Raw genomic sequence first — 18,237 nt, 5'->3', positions numbered from 1 at the left:
TTTATTTTATTGTTGGGCATTTTTGTTTTTTTGCGTTCAGAGTTGACTCATCTGGGCCGTTACTGGAGAAAAACAAAAGCAACCTGTAGCTGATAAGTGGTTCAAACCGTGGCGGTACACACTTACATGGTGTTGTTTCTGATTTGTGCACTATAAACTTTACAGTATGTAAGGAGGAAGAGGAGGAGGAGGAAGAGGAAGATGAGGAAAAGGTTCTCTGTGAGCAGCAGCTCTGTATTCAGGAGAGGAGCTCCAGTCTGGACCAAGAGGACCCAGAGCCTCCACACAGGAGCTGGATCAAGAGCAGCTTGAGCTGAAGCAGCAGACTGAGACCTTCATGTTGACTCCTACTTATGAAGGTGTTTTATACTTCAATTGCTCTTTGGCTGAAAGCAATTGTTTACAGGGTCATCTTCCTGGGTACCTCCATCTCTACAAAAAATATTTTTTTTATTTTAAATTTGAAATGCTTGTCTTTGAAATAACTCGAAGACATCCGCTGATGTAGAGAGGGAGAAAACAAGTTTAAAAAGACGGGATGAAAAAAACAACAACTCCTTTTCAATGTCGGAACTTGACAGTGTGACATCCGGCGGAAGTAAACAACGCAAGCACGTGCGACGTCAGCGGCTCGCAAGTGTGGAGTTAGAGGGGAAACGATGTTGTTGTCGTCGCGGAGGTAAAACAACAATGTCGTCAGTTGAGAACATGAGAACGTTTTTCCTCGAGCGGCTGACTGCTGCTGCAGAAGAAATATTCGGAGTTTTTGAAAAAACTATCTTCGAGTACCAGGAAGAGGTCGACCGTCAGGGCAGACTGCTGGACATCGTTAGGAAACCTGTAATAAAGTTACACAGGACAGGTGAGTGAAATGTAATCATTTTAATTGCACTGAAGAGAGGAAGTCGACTTAATGTACTGGTGTTAATTAATACTGCAGTCACGTGGATTCATGCAGGTGGTAGACAGCAGATGAGCACAGGTTGGTGCAATGAGGTGAAGCAGGCAGAGAATAAATACCTTCCACGGGACACTTGTCATCTAAAGTGGCACTTTTTTGCCTCGAATCGATGTAATAATATATATTTGAGTTATCCATTTCGTGTCAACTGTTTTATTTAATTGTTCACGGAATGTAACGTTATATAGCTAGAAGTAACGTTGTGCTTTCTTTTAATATTGTATTGCAAATTTAAATGAGGGGGAAGAAGATTGAACAAATTAAATATTTGATCTAATACTGATGTTGGTATTCTCCCCTGGGTTCACCCACTTTTACCATCCTGTCCTCGTCCACTGTCAGGATAGCCGGTGTGCTGAATGCCTGGTTTCATGTGAATGCACTGTTGTTTTTTTCTTTTTTATCATCACAGTAGTACCTATATCCTTTGTCATCTGTCCCTCCAGAGGTCCCAGAGGTCCCAGAACAACATGTCTGTAAGAAGAAGGAGGAGGAGGAGGTTCTCTGTGAGCAGCAGCTCTGTATTCAGGAGAGGAGCTCCAGTCTGGACCAAGAGGACCCAGAGCCTCCACAGATTAAAGAGGAACAGGAGGAACTCTGCACCAGTCAGGAGGGAGAGCAGCTTGAGCTGAAGCAGGAGACTGAGACCTTCATGTTGACTCCTACTTGTGAGGAAACAGACCACAGTGAACCAGAACCCACACGTGACCACCAGCTCCTCTCTTACTTCTCTCGTGTAGCTGAGAGCCCAGATCAGAAAGGAAGTGAGCATGAAGACTCTGAATCAACCAGAAATGCAGGGCCACAACCAAAGAAAAGACATCCCAGTCACTGTGACGATGAGAACTTGTTAAAGATTCACAATAATACTCAAACAGGTAAAGCACCTTTCCAATGTGGCAAAGCTTTCAAGTGCAGGTCTGGTTTGTATTCACACCTGAGAATCCACACAGGTGAGAAGCCACATGCCTGTAGATATTGTGGGAAACGATTTGCTAAGACATCAACATTGCAGACCCATATAAGGATCCACACAGGCGAGAAGCCATTTCCTTGCAAAACGTGTGGAAAGGATTTTAGATGTAATAGTCACTTGAAAAGCCACATGAGAACTCACACAGGTGAGAAGCCATTTTCTTGCAAAACATGTGGAAAAGATTATGGACGTAATAATGCCTTGTTGGTTCACATAGGAAGATTCCACTCTGGGGAGAAGCCATAACTCTGCAAGACCTGCAGGAGAACCCTTTGAGGCTACTCCATTGACGAGGCATATAAGATCACATACAGACAATTTCTATCTGCAAAATACATAAAAGATGGTTGAGTTCAGTTTTTTTCTACCTCATTTAATACTTTCATGTATTTTGTAATTGCATCAACTTGATACAATTGTTGTTGTTTTAGATTTTAGAGGTGGCCCACAAACAAATTGTAGGTGGTGTGCAACATGATGAATATCAGATTCACGCTGAGGTCTAAAGCTTTAAGTATATTCTGTTCATCAAGGCTGCACATGTCTCACTGACATCAAGAGTAAAAGTAGTCCGTGAAGAACTGTTAAGTTATACCATGCAAAAGGTGTTTTAATGTTGGAGCTCACCGACTTGATTGTTAATTTATGATTCAATACCGTAGCTGATAGTTTGATCAGTGGGGCGGCCTCATGTTGAACAAGCTGTGGTGGAATGTAACTGCATGTACTCAAATACTGTAATGATGTACAACTTTGTCCTCAGATGGCTAAGATTTCATTTAAATTCCTCATAAAATCTTGAACATAAAAATGTTTAAATACATTTGAGGTATTTGTACTTTGACTCTTTCTACTTTACTATATTTTACAGGCAAATACTGTACTTTTTAAGCCACTACCTTTTATTTCACCGCTGTTGTTACTTTGCTGAGTAAGCTTTTTACAAACAAAAAATGATAGTGCCTTCAATGTGATTTCTTGTTAAGCTATGCATCAGTGTGTGTGAACCTGGTAAAAAATGAAATATCTCCACCTCCACAGACCCACTCTTGTAGCTATAGGCCCATAGCTTTGACTTTTCTCTTATGGTGGATGGTGAGGGTTATAGACTTGCATCTTTTCTTTTTGATAAAACACAGAGCTGGTGGGTAGGACATAAGAAATACGGTGAAAATATGTGATATTTCCAACTTGTGTACAGCAGGCAGCAGCATGCGCCTACTTGCAGTTTGATATCTGGAGTATTAAAAACAAAACAATTACCACCAGCTCCTCTCTCTCAACTCTCATGAAGCCGAGAGCAAAGATTAGAATTCCAATTACACATTTCAGGTCAATGTGATTGAGTCTGTATCGTCATATAAATACTTTGGATTCTTAATTGATGATTCTCTCTCTTTTAAACCTCACATTCAGCAACTTGTGAAGAAGTTGAAGCTGAGGCTGGGTTTCTATTTCAGAAATAAGTCTTGCTTTTCTTTTGATGCTAAAAAGAGACTTGTTGCTGCTACTTTTATGTCTGTGATGGATTATGGTGATGTTTTATATATGCATGCATCATCTCAATGTCTTCACTCCTTAGATAGTGTCTACCATGGAGCATTGAGGTTCATAACCAATCTTAAGGCTCTTACTCACCATTGCTCCCTGTAGGGTTGGTTGGACTGCATTGTCCATCCGTAGACTGAATCATTGGCATGTCCTTATTCACAAGGCAATTCTTAACGTATTTCCAGCTTATCTATGTACGTTAATTCATCAGAAAAATGCTGGAAGCTACCGTCTTCGCTCTGTGACACATGCGCAAGGCCTCCTCTTGCTATCTGTCCCTAACGTCCGTCTGGAAATGGGAAAAAGGGCTTTTAGGTTTGCTGCTCCTGCGGCTTGGAATCAGACTGATTTGGGTCTACGGGAGCCCGGTCTCTTTAGGTGGTTTTAAAAAGAGTTGGAGGAAGGTTCATCTGGTTGTAGATGTTTTTCTGACTTTGGTATGGGCACCTGTGTAAACTGGGATGTGATGACTTGAGTCTTAGTTTTGGTTTTACTCATTTTTTTATTATCTGTCACTGTTTTATGTTGTATGTCTGAAACTTTGTTAAATGTGCTTTGAGCTGTCTTGGCCAGGACACTCTTGTAAAGGAGATTTTTAATCTCAATGAGGCTTTTCCTGGTTAAATAAATTTCAATAAAATAAATAAATGCGGACTAGGTTCATAGGACTGCCTCAAAGCAATTTCTGACGCCTTGTGGCAGGAGCCAGTACTGCACAGCCAGGCCTGGAGTAGATCAACAGGATGCAATGGAGGCCCATAGAAAACATGCAAGATAAGGTGTTAGACAGTTCAACAAAGCGCTTTTTTTCTTTTATAAATACATGACAAGATAATGGATTGTACTTTTTATTGAAGTGGATAATTGTCTCAATTGCATTAGCCTTTTCTTAATTATTGTTCTTGTACTTCCTGTTGTTTACACAATGTTTGAAAGTATTAGTAAAACAGGTACTTTAAATCTGTAGTGTAAGCACATTTGAACAGTTGGTGTGCACATGAAAATAAACTACAACTGTATTAACAGTGGTTCATCTGAAGTGAAGAGCTGTAATAAAAAAAACATGCATCATTCTAAAATATTCTAATCCCGTGACGAGGATAGAAGACACCATTCATGTCGCTGTTTGGCAATGAGCTTTGCTCATTTGTTACTAAACGCCCTCACTTTATATAATCCATACTCTCATTATGGCCGAGCTCATTGGCTGCAGGTCCCCGTCTTTAAAAAAATTGAGGACAGTTCCTTCCTCCTTCCTCCTCTTCGTCTATATGACGTCAACCAGTGTGTGGGCAGCGCCCTCGATGGCCTGGCTCAGGACTGACAGGTGGTAGTGCACTTTGGCCCAGGCGCTGGAGTGTCCTGATGACTCAGCGCTGGCATAGGCATCAGCCAGACCCGGGAAGGTTGGCTGGCCGGCACTACTTGAGGCCCAAATAACATGCCTGGAAATAAAGAATGACAAAACAATGATAGGCAACTGAACAAATGAAATGTGCCGAGTCACAATGAGGTGGTTATTCGCTGTAATTATCTCGAACGTGTCATGAGAGGAGGAGCGTAAGAGAAGGTCACAGAGGGGAATAAAAGACAGAAAAGATTAGTAGAGAGGCTGAGCTCTGAGATCCCTAAGTACATCAAGTACAGTGCACTCTGCAAACTACACATGGCAGCTTCTTTAGAATTTGCATGCAGCACCAAAAACCAACATACACTCCTTCGGGCTTTTAGACAGACACATCATCATCTTACCTGAATGCATGTTTATCTGGGAAGGCCAGAGGATCCAAGAAGGCTCGGTCCAGCAGCATGAGCTGGTCATTGATCCTTCTGACCGCCAGAGGTCTAAGAGAAGAGAGACAGAGAGTGAGAGTGAGAGTGAGAGAGAGAGAGAGGGGTTGGCCCAGCATTCGTTTCTATGTGTACGGCAAAGGAGATAAACATATGTATGTTTGTGCCCTCACGTTTCATTTGCCAGGTCGGGACTGTGAATCACCTGGTCCAATCGGGTAGCCGCACTGCGAAAGCTGGCCACTGCGTTTTTGAGTGGTTCTGAAACAAGACACATATCAGCTTGTGACTTCACCCTCTTTAATCCTCCGTGACTGATAGAGAAACTGCTGCTGCGGCCGTTTGCTCTGTTCTTAAGTGCAACCTGCGGACACTATCTATTAGCACTTCTGTCTTCATGTTTTTCCTCAGACATCACGTCAGAGACATTGCCAACCTCAGGTCAAACAATTGTAGGCAATGCAGTAAGTTAGATGATTATTGCAGTGGCCGTGGCTCCATTAGAAACACTGACGTTTCTGTGTGTTGTGTGCTGCAATATTCCCCTGCGTCACTCAAGCATCTTTATCATCTGTGCTTACCCATGGAGATACCATTAGCTTGCAGTTTGGGCTGATAAAGGGTGACTGCTGTGTTGAGGTAGTCCTCCAGTGTCTCTGCGTAGTCACTGCAGTTTAAGGGCAACACCAGGCTGTCAGCCAGCCGGATCAGGACGTTTCCTGCTGTCCTGGCAATGGCCTGGTGACTGACGAATCCTGAGTGGAGGAAGTGGTAGCATGAGATGTTATACAAGATAAATTGTTGGTAAATGTTTTGCCGGCTTTCCAGATGTCAAATTTGACAACATAAGATGGAAAAACTGAGTAGAAACAGTTTGGCTGAGAAATAAAAGGCTTTTGGTTAAATGTGCCAAATGTGTGCATGACATAACATACAATGAAGCATAATCTTTAGTACTGAAACAGAAAAGTGTATGCAACATCACTGCTCACCAGGATCAATGAACTTTGAAGCGTAGTCAAAGGTGTCGTATGCTGTGTGGTACGCTGGGTATATCCGAGCATTCGTTTTACTCTGTATGAAGAAAAATAACCAGAGATCCAGTTGGCAGGGAGTAGAATTGGGTCTTGTACTCAACAAATGAATAGTTCAATACAAGTCAGCAGAAAAATAATAAACACGGCTTTCTGACATTATTATTGTTACCATACAAGGTATTACATCCTGTTCTGTTTGGTTTCCACTTTTCACTGATTATTTTCTGTCTTACTTTTGTATACTCGCCTCTCTTCTTGTTTCAGAAATCTTCACTTCCTGCCATGTGCGTTTGCCCTCATCAAGCTTCCTCCACATAGTATTTATTAATTGTGCTCCTTGTTTGTGGCCAGTTTATCTTAACGCTATGTGGTTAAAGTATACCAGCATTCAACCCTGTTTGTGTATTTGTGGACTTAGTCTTTTAACGCTTTTGATACCCTCGCCTGTTTTTTGGACGAAAAAATTACACTTTTTCATTCACTGCCTTGTGTCCCGAGTCTGCTTTTTAGTCCTTTGTCTGTTGGCTTCAGTCTGATACAAGGTTTCTACAACACAACACTGACAAAAATCTATTGCAGTAAGTCAAAGTAAGTCTTGCATACCTTGTCGTATGTGTACGAAATGTCCATGGAAGTGATTCCCAGGTAATGGACAAAGGCAGCGTAATCACTCCCTGCTCCGGACAAGTATCCCACCCTGTCAAAGAAAGACAAGAAACATCTTGTATTGAGTGCATGAGAGACCTGAGATTTCCGTGGGACACATACGGTATACTTGAATACGATCATGGTAAAGATGCAAATCACCTCACAATACAGAGAAAAGGCGACATACTGCATGGAAGGTACAAAGGCATTTTCAATGATTTGTTGAACGCTTAGAAGGACAAAACTAAAGAATGTGGGAAGTTTAGAGAGGTGTAACATTGTTCATTACTTGGGAATGGTTCCGTGGGTCGAGCTTGTCCTGTTGGCATATCGAATCCAGTTGTCGTACACAGATGTGGAGTCCAGTCCAGGTGCATAGACCTATAGGGAACAAACACACTTTAATGTGATTGGTTCCTGGTGGTGCGTGCTCAATTGTTTTGTTTTCATTTTCAAGAAGGAAACCAACATGTATATGTTTCCTTAAGCGCTCACTTGTTTTGCGGCTTTGAAGATGACGTTCTGAAGTGACGGCATCCCAGAAGCCCTGAGAGTGGCGTTGGCTGCGGAGTGGAAGATGAATGTCTTCATGCATGTAACATTTTGTACCATGAAATAATCATACACGTCTGTCAACTCGATAGCTTCAAGACCATTCCTATAAAAAACATCTGAAGGCTGAAAAATCATTCATCAATCAAGCAAAATTGTAAATTTGCTAATTGTTTTGAGGACATTTTGTATCCTTTTTCCAACTATAATGGCTGCATCTGTCCAGGTGAAACCAAGGACGAAGACTTTAACAAGGAATTCAATATGTTCTTATTTACTCCTGACAGGTAGTGCAGCAGGAGCTTCTTACCAAAAACAGCTATGTCCACATTGATGTAAGCAACCGTTCGCTCACTGAGCTTTGTGAAGTATTGCTGGAGAAAAGACAAGAACAAGATCATATTTGTCACTGTACATGAGCTTACTAGCAACACTTAAAGCAAATCTAAATCATGGAATAATGGTACATTGTATGAAACAGTTGAACAAGTAAAGAGTAAACAACTCAGAAAAAGGACATTCGTTATAGAGGAATGTTCATATAAAGTGCGCTAACATTAGCCACCATTAGCTACCGGTCATACCAGGCCAAGAAATGCTGTATCAGTAAAACTCCTGCTTGTGAACACATGAACATATTCCATGGTGGATTACTCGCTAATCACCTCTGTGTATTCTGCAGACCCAATAAGGCCAAACTCCTCCGCTCCCCAGCTTCCAAAGATAATGGACCTGCGAGGCCTCCATTTGCCTAAAATTAAGAGAGATTGAAATTGTATCCAACAATATAAACAAAGCAATTAGTCTTCCATTCAGCTACGACTGCCCTCACCCTGCTTCACCATCATGCCCAGCACTCTAGTTAATTCCAGCATAACCGACGTCCCACTGCTCGGGTCGATGGCACCGTGGACCCAACTGTCCCTGTGGTTCCCATAGATCACATACCTGTCTGTGGACACACACACACACAAACACACATAGAGCAGAGGAATTACAATTTGCAAATATATGTTATGAAATGTCTATTTTGGACTTGGTCAGCAGTCTGACCTGGCTCAACACTCCCTCTGATGACTCCCATCACATTGGAGGAGTTCTTCAACTCTTCATGGTTGAAGATGTCCAGTTTCACATCACTGCAACAATTAAGATGTATCAAGCAACACGAAATTGAGACAAAAGAATGTTTCACTGCATCACTGCTGCGTCATTAACAGGAGATTCTATGAAAAAAACAAATTATTTTAATGAAAAAGTCTAGTGTGTCATTGGAAAATATATATTTGTCATCCTTAGCAGATACAGTATGTGAAGTATGTAAAAATGAACTGTTTGATGATATTTCTTTTAGAATTTAAACAGGTTAATTGCTTAATAATGCTCCAAGATCAACTTTAAATGCAGCTAATGCAGTTGACTACCTGTTGTTGAAAGCAGATGTTGGTTTGAACCCTGGACCGCCAACGTTGTAGGTACAGTTGAACGCTCCCTGCCATGAAACAAGAGCTACTGTTCCACCTAGCTCACTGAAATGACCAATCAACACAAGTCACAATTAATTCATAACCAAACCCATTTTGGAACGTATTAATCCCACAAGCAGATTTGTCTAATCACAAACCAGATTAGCTTGTAGGCATCCTCAAATCCGATTGGTTGAATTGGAATGGGAGGGATCCCAGTGATGTTCTCGACTGGAATTCTGTAGGTTTCCTCTGCAAAATAATGTTGGAGAATTTATTGAAAAGTTAAATTTAAATGATCAGATTTGATCTTTGTAAAAGTCCCTCCCTCGATTGTATTGGAGTTGAAATGCAGCAGTAGTAGAAGAAACACACAATAAAAAAAGAAAAACACTTTTTACACAAGTCACTGGTTACCTTTGGCAGCCAGGTAGGGTGTGAGCATGTCTCCATAGTTAGTGCTAAAAGAACCTCTCTCCACACCAGACGGCGGCATGTACCAGGAGTGAGGATACGTCTCATTGCTGTCCGACATGAGACCATCGTTGATGTCCGAAGGGTCTGTGTAGACAAGCACACCAATGACTCCGTAGGGTGCTGCATTGATGGCCTGAATGAGACACACATGGCATTTGATTAACAATGTGATTCATTGATTTACACCTTTTAATAAACTTATTTTAACCACCATTAACACCTTGAAGCATTGCATTGCTATCATATTTTCTACTGATGGCCATTACACTGTGACACACTCTGTATGAATGCCTTACCCAACTTTATTTATTTTATTTGTGGGCATTTTTGTTTTTTTGCGTTCAGAGTTGACTCATCTGGGCCGTTACTGGAGAAAAACAAAAGCAACCTGTAGCTGATAAGTGGTTCAAACCGTGGCGGTACACACTTACATGGTGTTGTTTCTGATTTGTGCACTATAAACTTTACAGTATGTAAGGAGGAAGAGGAGGAGGAGGAAGAGGAAGATGAGGAAAAGGTTCTCTGTGAGCAGCAGCTCTGTATTCAGGAGAGGAGCTCCAGTCTGGACCAAGAGGACCCGGAGCCTCCACAGAGGAGCTGGGTCAAGAGCAGTTTGAGCTGAAGCAGCAGATTGAGACCTTCATGTTGACTCCTACTTATGAGGGTGTTTTATACTTCAATTGCTCTTTGGCTGAAAGTAATTGTTTACAGGGTCATTGCTACTTTTATCTAGCTGGGTTCCTCCATCTCTACAAAAAATACTTTTTTTATTTTAAATTTTAAATGCTTGTCTTTGAAATAACTCGAAGAAGTCCGCTGATGTAGAGAGAGAGAAAACAAGTTTAAAAAGGCGGAATGAAAAAAACAACAACTCCTTTTCAATGTCGGAACTTGACAGTGTGACATCCGGCGGAAGTAAACAACGCAAGCACGTGCGACGTCAGCGGCTCGCAAGTGTGGAGTTAGCGGGGAAACGATGTTGTTGTCGTCGCGGAGGTAAAACAACAATGTCGTCAGTTGAGAACATGAGAACGTTTTTCCTCGAGCGGCTGACTGCTGCTGCAGAAGAAATATTCGGAGTTTTTGAAAAAACTATCTTCGAGTACCAGGAAGAGGTCGACCGTCAGCGCAGACTGCTGGACATCGTTTGGAAACCTGTAATAAAGTTACACAGGACAGGTGAGTGAAATGTATGCTAGAAGTAACATTGTGCTTTCTCTTAATATTCTATTGTTTCATGTGAATGCACTGTTGGCATTTTCTTCTTTATCATCACAGTAGTACCTATTTCCTTTTGTTATCTCTCCCTCCAGAGCAACATGTCTCTCAGGAGGAGGAGGAGGTTCTCTGTGAGCAGCAGCTCTGTATTCAGGAGAGGAGCTCCAGTCTGGACCAAGAGGACCCAGAGCCTTCACAGATTAAAGAGGAACAGGAGAAACTCTGCACCAGTCAGGAGGGAGAGCAGCTTGAGCTGAAGCAGGAGACTGAGACCTTCATGTTGACTCCTACTTATGAAGAAACGGACCACAGTGAACCAGAACCCACACGTGACCACCAGCTCCTCTCTTACATGTCTCATGTAGCTGAGAGCCCAGATCAGAAAGGAAGTGAGCATGAAGACTCTGAATCAACCAGCAATGCAGAGCCACAACCAAAGAAAATACATCCCAAAAATAGAAGTCACTGTGACGATGAGAACTTGTTAAAGATTCACAATAATACTCAAACAGGTAAAGCACCTTTCCGATGTAACACATGTGGCAAAGCTTTCAAGTTCAGGTCGGGTTTGTATTCACACCTGAGAACCCACACAGGTGAGAAGCCACATGCTTGCAAATACTGTGGAAAAGGATTCAGTAAGACATCAACATTGCAGACCCATATAAGAATCCACACAGGCGAGAAGTCATTTTCTTGCAAAACATGTGGAAAGGATTTTCGATGTCGTAGTAGCTTGACGGTCCACATGAGGACCCACACAGGTGAGAAGCCATTTTCTTGCAAAACATGTGGAAAGGATTTTCAATATAGTAGTAGCTTGATGGTCCACATGAGGACACACACGGGTGAGAAGCCATTTTCCTGCAAAACATGTGGAAAGGATTTTCAATATAGTAGTAGCTTGACGGTCCACATGAGGACACACACGGGCGAGAAGCCATTATCTTGCAAAACATGTGGAAAGGATTTTCGATGTCGTAGTAACTTGACGGTCCACATGAGGAAACACAGGTGAGAAGCCATTTTCTTGCAAAACACGTGGAAAAGATTACGGACGTAATAATGCCTTATTGGTTTTCATAAGACGATTCCACTCTGGGGAGAAGCCGTAACTCTGCAAGACCTGCAGGAAAACATACTTTGAGGCTACTCCATTGACGAGGCATATAAGATCACATACAGACAAGTTGTATCTGCAAAATGCATAAAAGATAATTCAGTTCTCGAGTTTAGTTTGTGCAAATGTTTGACCAATTTTGTTTTGTTTTTAGAATATATATATATATATATATATAATACACACACACACTTCAGTATTATGAGTGGAATGTAAACACCGTTGAGGCTGATAAACCTTCTCTTTCTTGTTGAGTAATGTTTCATTAGACAACTTCTATTGTATTTTGTAATTGCATCAACTTTAGAGGTCGCCCACAAACAAATTGTAGGTGTGTGTGCAACATGGTGCTGTCAAAGAATCAACCGGAGCAATGGTGAAGAACAGTAAATGGAAAAGTAAGAATCAGTGCTCAAAGGGAAGTGGGCAGCAAAATGCAGTTATTGTTCTTGCCTCTTGTATGTATTCTGATAATAAAGCTTTGTGAGGTGATGAATGCCAGATTCACGCTGAGGTCTAAAGCTTTAAGTATATTCTGTTCATCAAGGCTGCACATGTGTCTCACTGACATAGACGTGCATGTTTTTTTTTTGGTGATAAAACACAGCTGGTGTGTAAGACATAAGAAATATGGTGAAAATATGTGATATTTCCAACTCGTGTACAGCAGGCAGCGGCATGCGCCTACTCGCAGTTTGATATCCGCCAGTCAAGCGCTTCAAACCGAGAGAAGAGCGATAACTGTTCTGACCAACCGTGTCAGTGGAAGTGAACACAACACACACGCGCTGGTTGCCTTACCCGTACGCACGTGCAGAGGTAGCTGGAAGGTAGCCATAGGTTTGAATTAATTTGTTATAACGCAGCAATGTACTCATTTGAGTGAGTTTCTAAATGAGCGACGAACTGCTGCTGCTGCAGAATAAATATTTGGAGTTTATAAACAAAACAATGACCACCAGCTCCTTTTTTCCTCAACTCTCATGAAGACGAGAGCAAAGATTAGAAAGAAGGAACTCGTGGAGCCTCGGAGTCAACTAGAAATGCAAATCCAAAAGCGTCACTCCAATGCGACACATGTGGGAAAGATTTAAAGTTCAAGTCTAGTTTTGACTCGCATCTGAGAAGCCACATTTTTGCAATGTCTGTGGGAAAAGATTTAGACAGACAGCGACATTGAACACTCATACGAGAATCCATACAGGTGAGACCTTGAAGCCATATTGCTGCAACACCAGTGGGAGAACATTCTGTCGGACATCAGAACTGAAAAGTCATATAAGAGCCCACACTGGCGAGAGGCCATACTTTTTTGGGGTCAGGTAGGTTGTCGTCCTGCCTGTTTAATGCAACATTTAATTTTGTATTTTTCCATTGCATCAACTTGATATGCTTTTTTGTTGTTTTGATTTAAGGGGTGACACACTAACACTAATTGTAGATGATGTTCTCCATAGTGTAAATCGGCATACGTATAGGAGTAATGATGCAGTGATCAGAGCCCAAAGGATCGTGGGCTACACAATGTGTTGTTGTGATCTAATGTTTGGGACGCACACCGTACGTTACCTTCCCCTGACTTCAAAGACAGGATCTCAAGTTGAGACGGTGGGAGGAGTGAGTCCCGTTGGTGGACCCCAGAATTTGCGACTTTGCTCTTTGCAGACGATGTGATTCTGTTGGCTCCATCAGGCCGTGACCTTTCATCGCTCACTGGGGCGGTTTGCAGCCCATCGGAATGAGAGGGAGCGCCCATCTGAGGCTGCTGAGGAAATCGGTGGATTGCCACCTTCCAGTTTGGGAGTGAGTTCCTGCGCCCAAGTGAGGCAGTTCAAGGGTGGACCGGGGTTTTGGTGCCGAGTCGGCAGTGATATGTTTGTTGTACTGGACCGTTGTGGTGAAGAAGGTAGTTGAGCTGGGAACATCTCCAGTAGGAGCTGGAAAATGTTGCTGGGGAAGAGGGACGCCTGGGAAGCTTAGCCTGCTGCCCGCAACCCAATCTCCAAATAAGTGGATGGATTTCTAGATGTATACAGTTTGACAATTTACTTGCATGATTTCACTATACAGATAATCTGAGGTTGTTGCTTGTGCTTCTTCATTTGGAGTCATTGTTAACTTAATATAAAGAAATACATTTTGAATCTTGCTGACCATAATTAATTATTTTTTCTGGAATTGCAGCCCTATTGTGCAGCACATTAAAGTATGGATTTAAAAAAAAAAACACATTGTTTTGAGTGGATATTAGTTTTCACAGTCACTTTACTCCACCTTTCACGATCTCAGTAAAAGTCGCCATTGAAAGAGCAGAGGTGTTCACTGTATTGATGACACTACTTGCCAAAGCACTCAAAGCTCCTTAGCATGCCACTGCTACTTTGAGTACGTAAGTTTGGTCTCTGCCTATCTTTAGAAAACACAGCCAAACATTTAAAAGGATAAGAAGTCACTCACTTTAGCAGCTCTTCCTGCTCCGCCATATCTGGTGATTGCGATGGTTCCTCTCAGGTCCACTGTCTCGTTCAACTTCTGGTAGTCACTTGGTTTCCCCTGGTTGGCGTACACCAGCTTCCCCTAAAACCATCAGAAAAACAACAACAATTGATGCCAGGATTAAGTTCAGATGCTCACAGCTGAATGATGATTCGGCAGAGGGAAGATACAATACATATATACAATATTTGATAGAAAGACAGCGATTACACAACACCAACATATGTATTAATATTACCCACATATTCTCACAAATATAAATCATCATGTAACCTCCCACAAATCCTTTTACTGAACTCTTATCCCAAATATAATGCTGAAAGACAGTTATATACTGCTGACAAACAAAATACTTTATTGTATTCCTCATCGCTGCTTATTTTCATTACAGGTCTTATTATGGACCTCTTCTCCTAAAATAGATAATCCCAGATATTAACAACCAGTCTTTGACCACCCTTTGACCCCCACTCGCTCCTGTTGGCTTATCAGCAGTCGGCCTCTCAAAGTGTAATGTTATCAGTACTTGACATGCAGAAGGTGTTAGCCTTGATGATGCCATATCTATTAGGAAATGTGACACTTGTAAAGTCTAAAAAAAGTACAACATGCGTTTCCCTCTTTCCCTCTTTACGGTTTAGAAATATATCAACTGAACCTTCCCCCAAGCTCCAGATCTACATTTGTTGCAACACCACTTAACTGGGATGTTTTACATCAGAATAAATATCTCTTATCGTTTCTTCTGTCAGAGGGAATATGACAATCGTGTGATTTTTACAGCGCCTGTGAATTACTATCCTTCTATTACTATCTGTTCATCCATATACTTTATCTGTGCAATATCCTAACAATACTACCAAAGGGTGGAAATCATCAAGCGGTGCCAAAGTTATTTCCCAGAGGGAACTAGATTTACTTTCCTGATTTATGCAGCTATGAGGTTAAAATCACTTGACAACAGGACCCCCAGGCAGCATTGGCACATACTGGGGACTTTTCTATTCATCCCATTAAATACATTCATTCTAGGAGATCTGTGCGTCAGCATAAAAACAATAAAACCTCAAACTCTTGAATCACTTTTAAGTGAAATTATATTTTTATATAGGTATTTTCATGATTTACATGCCTACTTCATGCCAGGACTTGGTCAGCTCTGCTTGGTGCTAACAATGTTCAGGTTAATAATAGTATAATAATGACAGCTGCTTTAGACATACCGAAGGATCAGGAGTCTATTAGGGATCTTTAAACAGAATTTCAGATTTGCGGGGTGTAGTTTTTTACCTTTGGCTGTCCAGCAGGGGAGAATGCAGCGTATGGCTGAACCACCTCAGGATCGTCTTGGTCCGAAGTATAACTTTTCTCTTTTTCTCTCGCAGTGTACAGCACGGTATCAGAGGAGCTCACTGAAATGGACAACTCACGGTGAATGGTCTGCCAGTATAAGTGAAACTCAGCGGGACACTGGCAGAATTATAACTAACCTCCTCAATGTGATGACGCCACAAAAAAAAAAAATACAGTCAAAACCTATAATGTGAAGCTTATTAAAGAAATTAATATTTATATATTTTGAGATGTGGAACACTGTACAAGATCAAGGAAGTCAAGAGAAGCCTGGACATGTACAAGAGAGTCGAGCTGCACTAGTCAGCTAATCTCAATCACCTGCGTCTGCTCGCTGTAATCAGATGTATCCGTAGTGATGGCAACGGGAAAGAGGAGGAAACGTTTTGATGTTCCAATGACTCACCTACGGTGACCTTGTTGGGTTTCTTGGGGTCAGGGAAAGACAGGTAGACCATGTACTCCTCTCTCCAGGCCTGGTCCAGACCCGTTTCGGGGTCCTGCCATCTCTTCAGCATTAACTGTACTGTCTGCTCGTCTCCAGCTGTGGTGGCCAGATGGGGCACTTTGGTCAACTCCCTGTGGAGGTGGATGAGGATAAAGAAAGGTTTGATCCTGTAGTGTTTGGGATAATTCACTGTCTGTAACCTAAAAGGACCATGAACAATGTCAAGTGGTTCCTGGAAACCACAAAGGGATAAAGTGACATGTTGTTCCCCAAGAAACGTTTAGGAATAAGCTAAAGTGCTGTATACGGGAAAAAGGCTTCACGATGCTGAATGAATCCCATGACCTCAAGAATGTCTGAGTCTTCAGTTTTTTTTAAGACAACTTTTAACATGAAAACCAAATACAAGAGCTGCTTGAATATACGTTGACATCTTTTTATTAACCACCTCTTTTTGTTACACTTACCCCTTTTTGTTTCTTTTCTTTTCTTTCCTTTTTTTCGACACAATTTGTATCAACATGATCTAAATGTGATCATTCGCCAACTCACCGGAGGTTTTCCTGAATCTGGATGTTGTCCACCTCAGACAAAAACCTCTCAATGAGGCTCTCGTCCACATCCTTCGCCACCTCATTCACCCAGGATGGTGCGGAGCCGTTGCCCTTGGCGATACCATAGTGGCCGATTAGGATACCCGCGGTCAGGACGGCAGCACCACACAGAATCCCAATCAACACTTGCTTCATCATTCTCCGCCCCTCTCCCTCCCGTGGAATTTGTTCTTTAAAGAAAATAGCTGTCCTTCTCTTTGGCCCTGAATCTTGTGCCAGACACTGAGCTTTCTCCAAATTTCAGTAATGTTGTGGTGTTGCTTATGAATCCAGGCTTATGTAAGAGAAAATCCTTGTTTATGAAATGATCACTGTAACACCAGAGCAGCTGCTGAAGTGACCTCCCAAAAGAAAGCTTGTAAAGGTTACTCATTGATGTTTGCATACGGGATGGACTTTATCCCTTTGTGGATGTGTGGTGTGTGTGTGTAAGCATTCTGTGTGCGTGCAATACATATTTAATATTACAAGTCATATGCATTGATTTGTGTTAGAAATTTAAAACATGAGATTATGATTTGAAAAGCGATCGTACATGTTTTAACAAAGCTAAATGGTTTATGTTTCACTGAATTCATTGCTAAACACCAGATACGGACAATTTAATTGTCTCGCCTTAGATGCTCTCCACTATATATTTATCCACTGAAATATAACAAAGTAAGTTTACACAATCAACAAAAACACACCGTTTAAACAATATTTTATGTACAATACAATTATGTCAGCACTTAAATTAAAATGCCTAACAACAACTTGTTTAAACTTATAACTACACTGTCTTATGTGCCTATAAATGATGAACTAAGATCAGTGAGTTGCTCACGGGTCTTGTGAGTCTAAAGACATAATAGTACATCTGTTTTATTCTACCACATAAACATACTCTTTGTATGGGTGGCATATGACTTACTCTTTCTCGTTCAATATTCAACTTGTGTGACAATAACACATATGATCATATGCATGAAATTAAATGGTCAAATGTAAACAAAATATATCTAATTTGATAGTTTCTTTAAATGAGCATTATGTCAATAAATAATGATGATCATCAGTACAGTTGACTACATGATTGTTAATAGTTAATAGATGTTAATAGTTTTATTATGACAGTAGGAAAAAAAGTGTCCCACACTCTGGCTCCATATGCATTTCTTTTATAACTGATTTGTATAAGCCACAACCCAGTCACACGTCCACAATCAAGACGCCTTCAGGGAGCTGCAGCCAAACAAACTACTGGTTACATATTTCAGAATGTAAAAATACACAAAAATGTAGATTTGTAATCAAGGTTAAACAGACTAAAGCTACATGTTGTTACATTTAATTTCGACTGCTAACCTATTTAACTCACATTCTTCTGTACATTTATTACAAACTGGTTATTTAATTCAATTTTTTAATTTTAATTTTTTATACATTTTATTTAAATGTTTTTTTACTGTGTCATGATGGGCGTCATACATCACCATTTAAATGTAATTATCAAACGATCCGCTTGTATCTTCAATACAAGTTCCATA

General features: G+C 41.2%; 3 protein-coding genes across 3 annotated transcripts; 2 read left to right on the top strand and 1 right to left on the bottom strand.

The window, feature by feature from the left end:
- Window positions 1-589: 589 nt before the first annotated feature.
- LOC117735774 (transcription factor TBF1-like) lies at window positions 590-3,986 on the top strand. The gene is made up of 3 exons (XM_034540567.1): window positions 590-862; window positions 1,408-1,839; window positions 2,155-3,986. Exons 1-3 carry the CDS (start codon window positions 691-693, stop codon window positions 2,181-2,183), a joined length of 633 nt encoding a protein of 210 aa, XP_034396458.1. The 5' UTR covers window positions 590-690; the 3' UTR covers window positions 2,184-3,986.
- A 378-nt stretch (window positions 3,987-4,364) lies between these two features.
- Window positions 4,365-17,506, bottom strand: naaladl1 (N-acetylated alpha-linked acidic dipeptidase like 1). The gene is made up of 19 exons (XM_034540564.1): window positions 16,647-17,506; window positions 16,053-16,225; window positions 15,584-15,705; window positions 14,255-14,374; window positions 9,400-9,592; window positions 9,141-9,234; window positions 8,941-9,045; window positions 8,570-8,655; window positions 8,349-8,468; window positions 8,182-8,267; window positions 7,827-7,890; window positions 7,460-7,527; window positions 7,254-7,345; window positions 6,920-7,013; window positions 6,272-6,353; window positions 5,861-6,034; window positions 5,453-5,540; window positions 5,241-5,333; window positions 4,365-4,933 (listed from the first exon to the last, which is right to left on the bottom strand). The coding sequence occupies exons 1-19, from the start codon at window positions 16,844-16,846 to the stop codon at window positions 4,756-4,758; spliced, it is 2,232 nt and encodes a 743-aa protein (XP_034396455.1). The 5' UTR covers window positions 16,847-17,506; the 3' UTR covers window positions 4,365-4,755.
- LOC117735773 (zinc finger protein 699-like) lies at window positions 10,350-12,304 on the top strand. The gene is made up of 2 exons (XM_034540566.1): window positions 10,350-10,638; window positions 10,773-12,304. The coding sequence occupies exons 1-2, from the start codon at window positions 10,467-10,469 to the stop codon at window positions 11,693-11,695; spliced, it is 1,095 nt and encodes a 364-aa protein (XP_034396457.1). The 5' UTR covers window positions 10,350-10,466; the 3' UTR covers window positions 11,696-12,304.
- Window positions 17,507-18,237: the final 731 nt, after the last annotated feature.

The sequence above is a fragment of the Cyclopterus lumpus genome, chromosome 9 (assembly GCF_009769545.1).
Source record: "Cyclopterus lumpus isolate fCycLum1 chromosome 9, fCycLum1.pri, whole genome shotgun sequence".
NCBI classification, from domain to species: domain Eukaryota; kingdom Metazoa; phylum Chordata; class Actinopteri; order Perciformes; family Cyclopteridae; genus Cyclopterus; species Cyclopterus lumpus.
The sequence above is the reverse complement of the archived record's forward strand: the minus strand, read 5'-3'. Positions and strand labels throughout refer to the sequence as shown.